The sequence below is a fragment of the Brachionichthys hirsutus genome, chromosome 4 (genome assembly GCF_040956055.1).
Source record: "Brachionichthys hirsutus isolate HB-005 chromosome 4, CSIRO-AGI_Bhir_v1, whole genome shotgun sequence".
NCBI classification, from domain to species: domain Eukaryota; kingdom Metazoa; phylum Chordata; class Actinopteri; order Lophiiformes; family Brachionichthyidae; genus Brachionichthys; species Brachionichthys hirsutus.
Genome location: NC_090900.1, coordinates 10,056,144 through 10,072,508, shown reverse-complemented (window position 1 = coordinate 10,072,508; position 16,365 = coordinate 10,056,144). Strand labels below are relative to the sequence as shown.

The 16,365-nt window shown below is 39.0% G+C and overlaps 1 protein-coding gene across 1 annotated transcript in view; it reads left to right on the top strand.

Annotated features, from left to right (window-relative positions):
* Window positions 1-7,219: 7,219 nt before the first annotated feature.
* Window positions 7,220-16,365, top strand: part of smarca2 (SWI/SNF related, matrix associated, actin dependent regulator of chromatin, subfamily a, member 2) — a 30,126-nt gene continuing 20,980 nt past the window's right edge. The window contains exons 1-13 of the mRNA XM_068738768.1: window positions 7,220-7,453; window positions 7,953-8,082; window positions 8,710-9,108; window positions 9,652-9,753; window positions 10,865-11,117; window positions 11,549-11,675; window positions 12,006-12,179; window positions 12,735-12,908; window positions 13,345-13,515; window positions 14,141-14,191; window positions 14,666-14,796; window positions 15,731-15,788; window positions 16,105-16,196. Of these exons, the coding sequence (XP_068594869.1) occupies window positions 7,220-7,453; window positions 7,953-8,082; window positions 8,710-9,108; window positions 9,652-9,753; window positions 10,865-11,117; window positions 11,549-11,675; window positions 12,006-12,179; window positions 12,735-12,908; window positions 13,345-13,515; window positions 14,141-14,191; window positions 14,666-14,796; window positions 15,731-15,788; window positions 16,105-16,196 (2,096 nt within the window). The remainder of the gene's footprint in view (window positions 7,454-7,952; window positions 8,083-8,709; window positions 9,109-9,651; window positions 9,754-10,864; window positions 11,118-11,548; window positions 11,676-12,005; window positions 12,180-12,734; window positions 12,909-13,344; window positions 13,516-14,140; window positions 14,192-14,665; window positions 14,797-15,730; window positions 15,789-16,104; window positions 16,197-16,365) is intronic.

Here is a 16,365-nt window from a genome sequence, read left to right as displayed (position 1 = left end):
GATCTTTTGTTAAGATTGCAAAATAGAGTGTGCTAAAACTAAAACTAAAATCTAATTCCTAAAACAAAATCAGGATGAGGTTGTAGCACGTAGTCCCCCATCTCACAAAGCTGCCTCCCACTTTAATTTTCCACCCTTTTTACTGTATTTTTGACCACCACCATGCCAAACAGCTTCCTCCGAGACGTAGAAGAGAAAACGAATGCCTTAGATGCACCAACAGCTGGATCCTGCCGCTGGTTAGCTTGGTTTAGCACAAAGGCTGCCAAATAGGGAAGCTGGAAAGATGGTTGTGTCAAAAGCGAATAAAATTCACCTGCAGTTCCCACATACTGTGCTAAGGTTTTTACATGTGTATTTTCATTAAAACAAACATTAATATTTGTGAAATAAACTTAAAACGACATTATAAAACAATAACCTGAGTAAATAATTCATGACATTTAGGAACCATGTGACTGAAACGTTTGTTCAGGTGTCATTAAGTTGCACCTTATTCTTCTGCAATGGGCTTGTGCTATTGACTGGTAAATTATCACCCTAACACTCACGAGTGAATAGCAATTTACATTTCCTACAATTTCCTTTGGCAGATTTCTGTACTTGAAAAAATAGATTGCAAAAAACAGAATGGTTGTAGAAATCCTAGGGGAGGTTGGACAGTGAGAAAGATGAATACAGAGATATGACCGATTCACCCAGCATGGTAATCGTTGGCTTTTGACACCTGACCTTCAAACCACTGCAGGTCAAAGACCGTGAAATTGTTTGTGACCTCACAAGCACCCGTATTTTCACATAACAGGAGCAGCTGCCTGATTTAGTTTTAAAAGCAATCTTTTATTCCAAATTCATATGATAATAGTATTTTGAGTGACTTGAGGAAGGAGAACACTATTCTAGAGAACAGTCCACAAAGTTAAACAGTTAAATAATTAACAGCTTAACTTTGTGGGTGGAAAGAAGCAATTAGTCAGAGCCTGTCACACATACCATATTATATCCCCTCTGGTCTTCTTTCTGCACCAGTTCTCAGGAACAAGGAAAAACGCATTCATACACTTCTCCAACTAGATAATCATAATTTACCAGTGCAGACAGACATACTGAACCCTTCTTTACATTTTAACACTACTTCCCCAACTCCCGTCGATGTATAGTCATGATGAAGTGGTCTTAACAGCTCACAGATGCCCACCATGCACTGATGGCGGGCAGGTATTCAGGGTTGACTTCATCTCCCCTGAGCTGCAGCACTTCACTGTGACAAGTTCAAAACACATGCTTGCATTGCCAAATATCTGCTACATGTTGAAAGGGCTGGAAATGCATGCAGCTAAAATAGAATCATAGCTCACATATTGATTTCAAACCCTAATGATACTGATTTTTACAACAAATAATTTTCTTGTTCTTTGATATACATTTTATGTGTAACGCATGGCACAATTTAACCAGAAAAAAACACACATGTGTTCTTCCAAAATAATGTTCAAGGACCATACAGGTAGGGAATCATATTTGTCAATATTCAGGAAGTCTGTGGACACATTTTACAGCAAATGCAATAACTTTCGAGAAGGTCCTCTCAAGAAAAGAATTAATTAAAATTAAAAACAGCATAAATCATCTCTGCAAATGCTAAACATTCCTCCATGACTCCTGCCCACTGGGAACAAATTGGGAACTTTTTGATATTTCAGAGCCTTATATTGAGGTAGTTCCCTTTCAATTTGTTATTTCAAATCAAATGTACTTTAATCACAATGAGGAAGGAGCATTAAACAAACAAAGTTGTCATTTTTATACCTAAATTTACACAAAATAATATAAATATATTGTTGTGGGATAAGAAAACAGATTTTCTGTCAGAATAATAAACAGTGCATGCAGAATGCTGAGACTCTTCATTTGCTTATATTCATTGGTGCTTAGAATTAATTTGTCAGCAAATATTAGCAGGTATGGTCATTGCTGCTCACCATGCGGCTGCTTTGGTCCAAGCTGAGCCACCAGATGTCAGGCAGGTTGTGTCGAGTGTGCTTTAACAATGAATGGCAGGACACCTGCAAAAAAAGGCAACTACAAAGAGACTTCCTCTGACAGCATTTCCTCTCTTCTCAGCCTCCAACATGACCCCAGGACCATCTTGGAAAAAGATCTCAGTGTCGTTGTTCTGATCCAGACACCAGTCCCTAGAGACATCTCAAAAGCAGCTCTCTCAAAATGATTACAGGCAGGCAATTATTGAGGGGTGGAGTGATGGAGGGAGGCAGAGTACCGTACACCTTCCCATAAATCGTAATGAAGTTTTCCTTTCAGATGCTCTTGAAGAGAAAAATATCCAACACAGTTCTGAGGGCCAGGGGATAAAGCGGAGAGAACAGCTAGTCTGCTGATAATGTTTAGGAAATCCTTCATTGGAATGAGACAACCATAACCAAAATAGACACTGCTGTGCAGACAATGAACACATTTTTCATTACCTTCATTACCCCTGCATTGCTAAGAATTAGAATTTATTAATTCAGCTAGGAATCTACTACTTTGCACACTTATCATATCATATCCTATCATATCATAATCAGCCTATTATCTTGCTCTGTCCACTTTGGACAGGCTTTTCTCTGATCCTTCAGTTTTCCCCTGCTGCTTTTATGCTTACACCTTCCACCTCCCATCACTTCCCAGTCTTTACAGATTCAGCAATTTCATAATTTTGTCCGTCTCTTCAGCCTCTAAGGCTCAGCCGACTCATCGGCTATCGCCACCTGTGTTTGACTTCATTGGGGTGATTTATCTTTGATCACTATTACTCCGGAGAGACAAAATGCCAAAAACGATTAATATCCTTCGATGCTAATAATATAATGGTGCACATAACATTTTTAGTGTACCTTTAAATTGTCAGAGAAATAAAATGAAACACTTATTGTTACCATCTACTGCTAGAAAGGCCAATATAGCGATAGTGATTAGTTAATTTAAGAATTGGAGTTGACAATGTATGGATAGATCCTTTTTTTTTTGCACTTGTATTTTGGATGCCAAGAGCAAGAGCAAGAAAGATGAAACAAGAGGAGACTAAAGAAAGTACACATGCAAAGGAAGGACAAGGACAGAAGCAAAAATAATCCAGTATAATAAGTGAAAGCAATAAAAATAGTAATAGTACCGATAATCACAATTACAATAATAACAATTTGTATGTAATATTGTGATAAACTGTTTCAGAGCAATTATTGTGGAAAAATATATATCCTGACAAAGTACAGCAACAAATTAAACTGCAGCATAGTTGAGTACGTAAGCCCACTGGCTCGTGGCTATCCTTGTTAAATATCTCTTCGTTAGTTTGATGTTGACTCTCTTCTCTGTTCAAACACCCCATCCAGCATCTGCCTCAGAAATAAAACAAATGCACCACAATGTAAGCATTGGTTATTCAAATGGAGCGCTCAAATAACACAAAGGAAAAGCAAACAACTCATTACCAAATGTGACACAGGTAAAACTACTAAGTAGACTGTGGACTTTGTTTACACACACGTGTGAATGGTGTGTGTACAATTCTACAGTGTGTGCTAGATGTCTATAAGTGTGTCCGATACCTGACAGAAATACTACCGGTAAATCCAAAGAAAAGGCAGATGAAATCTTTGCATGTTTTTTTTATTTTTTATAGGGAATGACATCAAGATCAAAGTGCGTAGATTCGTAGTTTTGATTTATTGTGTAATGGTTAGCAAACACTTGAAACCTGAAGCAGTAAAGCTTGCTGTTATAACCCAAGGAACCCCTGCCAAAAAGGTCAAATGTAGTAGCACAGATAGTTCCTCTATTCTTTCATAAAAAACTATTTAATATTTTTGAAATCGTTTTTTGTGACATAATTTCAAAAGCATTCGGTTGTATTTTTCAAAGTTACTGATGGCTCACTTTAAATTTCATGAAAAGGAAGTAGGGTATTTGGAGAAAGACGGCAGTATCAGTGCCCTGCTCATTTAACTTATGTACAAGTCTTTATCATTATTTTGCTTTTATTGCACAGATTATAGTTAATTGCCTTGTGCTATAAATTATTTATTATATATACTATTTCCTGCATATTGAGGTTGTGTATTTTATAAAATTGTATTTGACTGTCTTTCTCTCTATTTGTAACTACTGATTATTAATGTAAGATACATTTAAACTTACATAAACTGGCTCATCATTTTCCTGTTATCAAAAAATAAAATGAAATAAATGTAGAATCACAGCAAATGATGCTTTGTAACTTTACAGAAATGTAATTAGATGTCCATCCATCCATCCAGTTTATGATGTTTAAATCTAACACATTATTCTTGCATATAGTGCATAACATTTTGAGTTAGTAATAACAGGTCAATTGTTTTTCTTCTTCCTTTTTAGTCAAATCAAGCATAAAGGATTTTCAACAATGAAAGAGAGAGTGAAGATGGATGAATTCAAGAGAGCTTCTTTGCATTTGTAGATACATGTTCAATTGTCCTGCCCAGCCTTTTAACTACCTGTAGACTTTGAATAAAATGTCACGCCACTGACTCACCGGAGCATTTTTACGGAGGGTTTCAAGGTGAATGAAAACCACAACCACTACTCCTTTCACTGCCAAATGGCTGCGGCCGGGCCCTTTCCTGGCTCGGTGAAGTTAAAGGTGGGGATGGTTTGAACCACAAAGTTAATTAGATTTATTTATTTGAGTAAAATTTACATTCAGGAACTCTGTGCACGTCCTTTATACAGACATATAAGAAAGGGCAGAATTGTTAAGGAGGGGAAGTTAAGATCAAAGTTTAAATGTGGCTTTGTTGACATATAAGGTATTCAAATGATGGGCTGACAGGAAGGCTTTGAATGTCTTAAAAGGTCAGCAATATGGCATCACAAGGTTAGATCTATAGATAGTTTAGTTTGGTTTAGATATATATATATCTATATCTATCTATATATATAGATAGATAGATAGATAGATAGATATATGAATAGAGAAACAGATAGAAACATCTCCCTTATTATTTATAAAAAAAATAAAAACACTAGATACCATGAATGTAACAAAGAAAAAGAATAATAATGTTTAAATATTTCAAATAATTTGAGACAAAATGCACTTGAAATTAATGCAGACAATTTCTGAACTCCACTACACTTAAAACTCAGTGGCATTTGAACAAACAAATACAACAGTATAAACATCTCTAACTTTCCACAATGAAAACAAAACAGAGTATTTGACATAAGGATGCAAATGGTGCTTGACAAATCCTTTGCTTTATTTGCATGGTTTGCCTTTGAAACTTGACGTTTCCATCATCAGACTCATTAAGTTAGTGTATGTAAATGACAGACAGCACTCCCCCACACTGGCCTTGGCATGTTTGTTTAGTGCTCAGATGACTGCTGTAATTCATTACCTGCCAGGTGCTTCGAAGTTAACGCACCCAGTTTAGGAGGATTTTAGAGGCATATTCTGGTAATTGCTGCCATCCTGTGTTCTATTTAAGGATTGTCCCCAGTAGGTTTGAAGTTAGATAAACAGTTTATTTTTCTCAGAAACACAAACCTTGCCTTTAAAACGTCCATATGTGATATTAGCACTTTATTTCTGACCTTAATGTTTTCCTTTAAACATAAGGTATGATTTTAAATCGGGTAATCGCCTTTTTAAGACCAGTAACCCAAAAAGAGCCATTCAAATAGGACAAAAGTGATTCATCACATTTAGACCAATGATTCCACTCTAGGTTTTTCAAACAAATGTGGAAGTACTGTACACCTTTCTTTTGAGAATTGAGAATATTAGAACTACAGAGCAAAAATACAAGTAGCACCTAGAATGTCTACATTGTGTATTGGTAATGCTGCAGCGCCATGATGAGCAAATTGTACTTAGTACGTGTATTGTTCTCGTGCTTTTAGAGTTAATCGGTTAAGCGCTCAAAAACAACTCTTATTCTTAAACAGTGAAATCGTCTGCCGTATCAGTTTCAATAATGGCCACTCCAACAAAGTTAGAGCGATGGTCACAGGGGAAACACACGCCCGAGCTTGAATGATTGACATTATGTCCAGCTAATCATAGACCATGTAGGCGGGATTTCCGGTAATATTGTCAAATCAGTAATGCTAACACAAGAAAGAAAGAAAAAAATGTCAGCAAAACAACACCGAGGGGGAGTGAACTTACAGGCTGCAGTCATATTTTGAAGAAACATAAGCTCCGCGTCTAATTGTGTGCAGTTACAGTTCAGCCGATAGGTAAGCTGACTAACGTCGTTTCGTTTTTGATAAACCACGACATCGAACTACGTGGTCTATTGCCACATGTTCAAACTTTCTGACATGAATACAGTTCGTTAGCGGGAGGTTGTCTAACCAGAAGAGCAAGCGTCACCTACTAGGCTAGTTGCTAAGCTAGCTAACGTCACCTAGCTTGTTAGCTTAATTCCTCAGCGATCGAAGAATGCATATAGCCTTTAGTGTATTAGGTGGTCGTTTTGTTAAATTATGTAGGTGTATTTTTAATGTTTAAGTTTATTTTCAGCTTTAAGAATATCTCCAAGGTCATGGCGTGAGCTTTACTGTCATCTAAACTTTGATTTTTGACTGCATTTCCGCGATGGCTACCAGTTTTGGGAAGCCATGACCCAATCAGAGTTGGCTCTACGAAGCTAACGTTACAGTAATACTGAGCAAATTGTAACAAAACACGCGGCGGTCCGCTTTTACATTAATTACAATGCGAATTATTATTATTTTGTAGCTTATTCGTCTCTCTCAACATTTAAAGTCGCAAATGTGGCCTATTTTATAGGACATATTTGAAGCACCCTTGATTATTAACCCAATACAACACAAAACCGGTATTTCTTACTGAATAGTACTTAAAACGAAAATGTTTATTAAAATACTGCATCTCGAATAGCGCCTTATGGGGTTTATCATATTTAGCTATTTCGCAGACAGATGGGTTTATTGACTTGGTTGAGACAGTTGCATGAATTAGTTGTTAATTATTATTAGTTATTATTCGGTCAATTCATAAAGCAAGAGAGCAGGCAATTTAAACTAATAAAATGTTGAAATGCCAATTTGTTTTTTTTACATTTGATCCACAGTTGTTTGAATATCAATCAGACCCTCTTGGCTTTCTTATCTGAAGCTGCGTGGCATCTTCCCTGCAATTCGGTAGATGTCCACCCCTTCAGACACATCAGGTGGTATGTCCCATCCTGGCCCTTCTCCGGGAGCAGGTCTATCCCCAGGGCCCATCCTGGGTCCAAGCCCCGGACCGGACCCTTCACCAGGCTCTGTTCACAATATGATGGGTCCCAGTCCCGGACCTGGAACACCGAATGCGTCTCATAACATGCAGAGCCATGGACAAAGTGATTTCTCTCAGGACAGCATGTATCCTATGCACAAGGTACAGTGTGTCTGCTGCTGTCTTTTTAGTCTTTATTGTGTATTTTTATTTCACTACTAAATAAGGACAGATTGGTAGTAGTTATTCTTTTATTATAATAATAGTTTTGACCTTGAATAGAGGTTCTGATGTTGAGATTCTGACTGACCCATAGCTCAGTCCACAGTGACTTGAATTGGGGAATCGAGGATATCCAGCTCAAGTCCCGCTTGGACCAAAGTCTGGATTGTGAACTAGTAGCTGGATATGTGTCAGTTCACCTCCTGAACACTGCCGAGGTGCCCTTGAGCAAGGCACCTAACCCCAAAAATCACTTCCGGAGCACTGCCACATGGCTGCCCTTCATTCCACTGTCTCTCGCCATGATTGCATGTCTTTAGGCCCTTTGTGTGTGTGTGTGTGTGTGTGTGTGTGTGTGTGTGTGTGTGTGCGTGTGCGTGCGACAATGTTGTGTGCTGTACCTGAATTTTAATCATAAATCTTTTTTCCAAATTTTCAGAACATTGAAGGAATGAATGACAAGCCAATGGCAGATGCGATGCACTTTGGTCACATGAAAAATGTAGGGATGAGATCATTGCAAAGTGGAATGGGGCCTCCACAGAGTCCCATGGACCAGCACAGCCAAGGTATCTTATATTGATCGCTTTTTCAAACTAAAATGTTTGTTTTATGACCCATTAGGTTGTTTTCAACTCTTTTGCAACTAAAGTTGCTTTGCTGTTTGGTCCACATTAAACGGACCAGAGTTTGTTTCCTCCGATAGTCCGCTTCGTTTGGGCAGGTGTGAAAACTCATCTGAAATCTGGTGCGGATCAAACAAGTAAACTCTGGTCCGCCTGAAAACGTGGGTCTCGGTTTGCTTGCAAGTGAACACTGGTTTTGTTCGTATCAGTGTGAAAGCTCACCGGACCAAACACAGGACCAAGTGTACGTAGTAGCGCTATACGCAGTGCATCTAGGGTAGAGGAAGTACAGCGCGCACTCCAAACCAAAACAAACATGGAGAGGGAGGGATTTCCCCTCCTACTTTGTCCAATCAACCACATGATGCTGCTCAGGAAGTTCGGTTTGCTTTAGAAATCACAGTGTGAAAGCAGACCCCAAACAAGTCATAAATGCAACAATGTTGTGACTTTCAGTTCCCCAATTGAACAGAGTCTGATTGGTCAGGTGTGAAAATGACTAAATGCTAATGAGAACTAATGAGATCTTTGGTTTATAAAATAATTAAAGTTTCTTCCTGTCTACTGCAGGATACATATCCCCCCATCCATCCCCCATGGGTGTACATGAGCATGCTTCGAGTCCCATGTCAGGAGGCGGAGGTAGTGGGGTACCGACCCCACCCCACATGCCTCCCTTACAACCAGGTCCTATGATGCCCATGGATCCCCAGGGAGCCATGTCCATGGGCCAGCAGGGGCGGGGACCTTCTGCTTTCAGTCCAGTTCAGCTGCAGCAGCTCAGAGCACAGATCCTGGCCTACAAGATCTTGAGCCGTGGTCAACCCTTACCCGAAAACCTCCAACTAGCTGTTCAAGGCAAGAGGAGCCTACCCACGATGCAACAGCAACAACAACAACAGCAGCAGCAGCAGCAGCAGCAGCCCCAACCTCAGGCACCCAATGCAAGTCCTTACAACAGACCCACAGGTGCTTTTTATTTTTATTTGTTTTACTGTGCAAGCGATCAACATTCTGTTGGTTGTTTGAAAATTCATAAATGGTTCTAATCTCACAAGGTAAGAATTTGCATGGTTTTAATGGAAGTGGTTTTTCCACTGTGATAAAAATGAATCGTGAGTCACAGACTAAATATAGATACAGAAAGTTAAGGAGCATAAATTCAAAATAAATGTGAGCTGCAACTAACAGCTGTTTCATCATTGATTAATTTGCCTATTACAAATACTCAAAAATGTTAATATTAATTGATTAAAAAAAATCCAAAACAGTTTTGTAGAGTCCACATTGACAAAACTGAAAAACCTGAAAGTGATCCCATTTGCAGTTACATAAAAGGAGATAAACAGCAAATCCTAACATTTTGAGGGACAGTCAATGTTTTGTCCTTTTTAAAAATAGATTTATTATGGGGAATGCTTCATTTAGTCATAATGCATAACATTATGTATTATGGAAATTTTAAAATCCATCAGATAAATGTTTAACATAAGATTTTTTTTTGTTGAACAGGTATGCCAATGGCACCTATGGGTGTACCCCAGTCAAGTCCCTGCCCTACTCCAGTCATGCAAGGACATAATCAAAGCACAGGACCCAAGCCTTGGTCTGATGGTGAGTGAGTATTTCACAAGTAAGCGAGTAACAGTATCTAGATTCCATGTATTTTATATCCCTAACACCAATGATGCAGGGAGCAGCGGATACAAATGTTACACATTTCATTTTTGCTCAGTCTGTGTCAAGTAGAATCCATGTTCCAGCAAGGAGGATTCTTCATGCAGTTGTCTGATTGGTCAAGTGAAAAATAAATGTTGTACTACATATTACTACCGGTATATGTTTGGAGCACTGCATGATCACTTCACTTACTCCATCTGGTCCACAGGCATTCTCTCTCAAAGACAGAAATAAGTAAGAAGCAATGTGCTGTTGATGAATAATAAACACCTTTTCATGTTGGTTAAGTAAAAATATTGTGTCTAACAAGTCTCATAGTGAGATAAATTCAAAGCACACTGATATTTAATCTCCTGTGGGTTTCAAACATATCCAGTTCTTGTCTCTATTGTCTTTTTGTGGATTAACTGTAATCTTTAATTTCCAAAGGTGGAAGTTGTCATTAAATTTAGAATAATTATCCATCTGAATTATTTTATTCTTTGGAGAACATCCCAAAGAACATAGAACATCCTCTATCTAAAGAGCAACCGTGTTAACCCACATAGACCAGCAGCAAAACCTTTTTTTTTTCCTGGACTTGATAACAGTCACAAGTTACAGTATATGATGTACCGGTAGGTATAGAGAGGAAATGACCTAACTAAATGGACCATTCATCTTATATTTTTACCTTATTGGAAAGCTTCTATTTATATCTCTCGCTTATTGAAGTTACATAAGAGGTGGCATTCACAGGCAGATACAATAATATTCCATATGATAGACGTAGTTCTGTTCTGTGTATGCAGTCAATTGCTTCCGATACTTTTCATTCAAAACTCACCAGTCATTACACATTTTATTTAATGCGTGTTTTACATTTCAAAATCTTTTACCTATAGTTGTAATCTCCTCCGCCTTTTTAGATGTTTGCATGTATACAAATCAAATTTGTATATAATTTTGAAATTAATTCATGTTATTGGGATCACGCCTGTATCAATCTGTCATGTCTGTAATCTCTATCAATCAACATCAAACTGATGTTGTAACTGGTCTCCAGGTCAGGGCGGTGAAAATCAAGCCAATGCTCAGAAGCTCCTCACCTCTGGTGCTAGTGGACGGCCGTCTCTAGCACCTCCTCTGGCCTCCTCTGTGCCAGCTGGCCCCATACCTGGTAGCTCAGTGACCCCTCAGCCTCCTGGGCAGCAGGTTTCCCCTATGCTCCAGATGCAACAGAAGCAGCACCGCATCACACCAGTCCAGAAGCCCCAGGGTCTGGACCCAGTGGGCATCCTTCAAGAGAGAGAGTACAGGTATTTATCTTCATTGGCCATTTAGCACTGGTCTTATGTCACACAATCACATCCTGCATATGAATAAGGGTTGTTTTTTTACAACCAGCCTGACCTGCATTGAGTCTGTATCAGGCTCATGAACACTCTATAACCGGTTTCTGACATTTTCACTGCTCTATGTGATCAGTTGCACATTTTGCTGCTAATGTACATCTGTAAATCCACCCTTGATCCTGCTGTCTTGTGCTAAGTTTTTTTTTTCCTGTATCTTTTATCAGTCTACTTTTTATGGTTTTATGTTGCATTGGCATTGAGAAAGATTTCTAGTTTGAGAATCCTTTTCTCTGACTGGCAATAAAATCTAATTCTAATTTAAAATGAATGCCTTTAAAGACCAGTTATTCCCAGTTGGTAACTCTTTAACCTCCTATCTTTATGATCATCCTCAGATTGCAGGCTCGGATTGCACATCGGATCCAGGAGCTGGAAAGTTTGCCAGGCTCTCTTCCCCCTGACCTGAGGACTAAAGCCACAGTGGAGCTCAAGGCACTGCGTTTGCTCAACTTCCAGCGTCAGGTATGCGTCAGGTGCCGTGTTTCACGTACATGCCCTGATGATTAATTTACTCACACGAACTCATGTATGTGGGAGCTCAATCAATAACACAGTTTCATGTTGACTAAATACACACAGCAGGCTCTGACTACTCTTGTAAATTGAATTTCTTAAATGCCAAAGCATTTAAGACTTATAGAAAGTTATTGATTTTTATAGTTTTAATAATTCAGTTTAATGCAATGTAGTTGCTGAAAATATTTAAACCCTAACCCTGAACAACACCATCAGGATTGTTGCATTTTATTTTTGTTCGTAAAATGACTGTGTGTAACCTGTGCATACCTTTAGCTGAGGCAGGATGTCGTGGCTTGTATGAGGCGAGACACAACACTGGAGACGGCCCTCAACTCGAAGGCTTACAGGCGTAGCAAGCGGCAGACGCTCAGAGAGGCACGCATGACGGAGAAGCTGGAAAAGCAGCAGAAGCTTGAGCAAGAGAAGAAGCGCAGGCAGAAACACCAGGTGATCCGTGCTTGAGTGTTTCAAGTGAAATTCATAAAACTGCCGTTCCAAGGCTGATTTCAGAGCGGTCCGGTTTTAGCACTCAGCCATTATAACAGCAGCACCGTTTTCCATCATGTGTTGTTAAAGTGGTTTCATGAAGTCGCCATTAATGCCATTGAAACAAGTGCTGTCATGACAATGATAGTCATGAGACCATTAATGTTAAAATGTAAATTAACCATTACTATTTTGATGTTTATAGTAAATTTCAGTGCCCTTCATATGTTTTTCATGAAAGTGAAAATGTTAGAATGTATTAAGTATTTTTAAACACATGGATGTTGTCTTTGTTTTGACATCCACAGTGGGTACAAAACTGAACAAAGTTAGACGGCTAAAAGTTTGCATTATCAAACACTGCCTGAGCTTTGAAATAAATACATTTTAAGGGGATGACAAAAACGGCAAAGAAAGTTGAATCTGGTGACACAGTGCAGTTTTTTTTTTTAATCTTAACTATGCCATAATGTCAACATAATATCTGTACTTAAACAAGTTATTTTTTTCCCTCAGGAATACCTAAACAGTATCCTTCAGCATGCTAAAGACTTCAAAGACTATCACCGCTCAATCTCCGGTAAAATCCAGAAACTGACTCGAGCTGTCGCCAACTGGCACACAAACACAGAGAGGGAACAGAAGAAGGAGACTGAGAGAATTGAGAAAGAGAGGATGAGAAGACTCATGGTGAGCAGAATTGATATTTCTTCCAGTGATGTATTGAATTACAAGTGAGTCTGTTGTTCTGCAGCTTAATAAGGATCTACCAACCCTATATTTCCTTGCCTGATGCAGGCTGTTGTCTGAAACCAACGAAAACTTTTTCTCTACCAAAGTACATTTATATCAATTTGTATCATAGGTTGGACTCTTTGTATGTGCAAGGCCCGTTTTATGACTCTAATTAGAATGGCTGTCTGGATGAGGAAATAGTAATTATCCTCTGATTTGGTTTGTTGGATCGATACATTAGAAAAGTATACCTGTGCTTACCATACAAGTGTAGACTCAGTGACTTTAGTCAAAACAAATCGAACTGCATACAACAATATTGTATTTGTGATCCTCAAAATAATCTGGTCCTCCTCTATCATTAACCTCCTGCTATCATCCCCCTACTCAGGCGGAAGATGAAGAGGGCTATCGAAAATTAATTGACCAAAAGAAAGACAAGCGGCTGGCTTATTTGCTGCAGCAGACTGATGAATACGTGGCTAACCTCACCACCCTGGTGTATGAACACAAAGCCGCCCAAGCTGCCAAGGAGAAGAAGAAGAGGAAGAAAAAAAAGAAGGTAGAAAGAGAAATGGCCAAGTGGTGATTATTCACAGGATGCTCCTTTGTGCTGATAGATGTGAAGCGTGTGCTTGTTTCAGAAGAGCAGGGTTTTTCTACCAAGATGTTTATAATGCTATTTTTATAAACTTGTGAATACACAAAGTACTTGTGAATACTTTCTGGCTCTAGGTTTGCAGTTGACTCTCCCTTCCAAACCTGTCCTTTTCTGTAGCACACCTACACTCTTATGGCAAGCAGGCACATTTATTATGTCATGTTCTTATGTATTCATGGGTGATGCCCTACAATGCATCATTATGTTCACTTTAAGAGTTCACAAGAATGACAAGGTGGTTATTATCAAGGATCAATGAAACTGATGTCATATTCAAAAGATAGTGCTGATTGTTACTACATTTAAACTTAGTTTCTTTTAATTTCATATTGCTGTAAAGTATCTGTGATGATCTGTGTTCTGTTGGACCTCTCCCATTGTGACCTGGTCCTTTAGTGCGCTCTTAACCATTATAGAGTCACATTTCTGTAGAGAATGCACGAAGCTGGTGTTACCTGTACTTTTAATATACTCTGATATTAATAGTAGTTTGTCAGTTAAATGAGTTTATGCCTTTGATTTGTAGAAGGTGGATGGAGATGGGGAGGGAACCAGTGCCATTGGACCAGATGGAGAGGTGAGCTGCCAATCCTACCTGAGTAACTTCATACCGTGGGGCACACAGGCTTTCCCATGGCCTTGATATCTGAGGCTTGTTTGAACATGTGATTGTAATATCATTCTGCTACAATCTGAGGTAAATGATCTGTCTATAAACACAAATTAAGCATTTATTGTAGCTGGTCATCTGCGCTTTTGGACAAAGATTTTCCGGTTTAACAGCAAGCAATGTGTAAAATGAGAATGTAATGTGTGGGTGATGCTCATAGACATGCAGGCTAGATGCTCAACTGGCAAGAAGATTATTACTGGAATCTAGACCTCCCCTCGGTGATATGAAGCGTTATAACTATATCAACTATGTCATTTGGCTTCAATTAAACAGTATGTAACCCAGGTGGTACAATAAGAAAATAGTCAGCTGACAGTAATTATAAACATTAATAATGATGAGTGAATTCTACAAATTATGTACTAACTTTATCCGCAGCCGATGGATGAGAGCAGCCAAATGAGTGAGCTGCCAGTCAAAGTGATTCAGACGGAGACTGGAAAAGTTTTGCAGGGAACGAATGCTCCCAAATCGAGCCAGCTGGAGGCCTGGCTGGAAATGAACCCTGGGTAAGGAAGCACATCATTGCATGAAACTCTTACCAGCTATTGGCATTCCTCTGAAATAAAGTGATGCTAATCTTTTTTTTTTGGACGCATTTTTATATAACGTAGTGTCTGCAGGTGGCACTTTCTTCTAATTATGCCCTTTTTATGCATGAAGCAAAACTCATAAAATGTTCGCCTCCAAGAGAAAAAAGCACAGGAGCATACAGAATGATTTGCAGTCTGCGGACTAGCACCACTATATTCTCAAAAAAAAAGGGAAAATAAATGTGTAATCAGTAAACGACAGGTGTTGAATTGCTGCTGGATAAAGATTGAGCTTATTGAAAGTTGCCCAGCACATAACATTCAGCAGTTGCATGGTGTGTGTGTGTGTGTGCGTGTGCGCGTGCGCGTTGCTGCTTCGTATATGGATGTCAAATTCTAAATCTTAGCCAGCTGGGATAGGCTCCAGCAGAACACGTGACCCGTAACTGCGGATAAGTGGCTGAAGACGAGACAATTATGGTCGTCTTTTCTTCAAGGAGAAGATTGAATGAATCTCCACATGATGCTGGCCACCTCTGGTGAAAGTGCTTACATCCTCACTTTGAACAGATCATTTCATTCTACCCCGCAGGATAATGGCGGCTTACCTTAACAGTGTGGCTTAGGCAGTATTATTTCGACAAGAAGAAAGAAAGCAATTGGGCTTGGGCAATTTTACAAAAATAAATACTATGACCTATTGAATGATGGTGTGTGTCGTCTGACGATGTAGATACACTGTGTATTAATCTGTTAATTTTTGATGCAACCAGAATGTCTTCTTACACACAATGGATTTCTCTTCCGTTTTACCCCTATGCCTGTAATAAGTAGCTGCTGTCACATACTTAGTAATAACCACATTTGGCACTAATTTCTCTTTTTTCTTTTTGTGATTCCTCTTTGAAAGGTATGAAGTTGCCCCACGTTCAGACAGCGAGGAGAGTGGTTCAGAATTTGAGGACGAGGTCAGTGCCTAATTCTAAACCAGTTTTCACAAACAATTTCCGAGGTCAACATTCCTCTCCTGTTTTTTTTTTTTTTGCTTCCCCCAGATATAACATAAAACACTTTATTATGCTCTTCAATATCCACCAGGGGGCTGTAGGAGTACGCTCTTCATGATTTCTATTCCTGATCACTTTCTTTTATCCTAATCACAGCTACTTCTGTTATATCGTTGTTATTGTTTTATGTGTTATATCTATCTATCTGTTTGTCTGTCTCTGGCTCTATCTCTCTCTATCATCCATCTAATCATGTGTAATTAATGTTGTTGTTCAGGAGGAAGAGGAGGTGGCGAAGGCAGAAACTGAGGAGAAGTCAGTCAATTCGAGCGGAGGCAGAGAGTGCGAGACGGCTTCCAAACGCATCGAGTACTGTATTATTTCCCACTATTCCTCTTTTTGATTTCCTTGAAATGCCACTTTTTTCCATCCAGGAACTGCATCAGTCAGAAAAAATATAAAATCGTTTTCACCAAGTGCCGTTGCGTGAAGACGTCAAACAGAAAAATCAAATGTCAACGATGTCAAAATTCTAGAT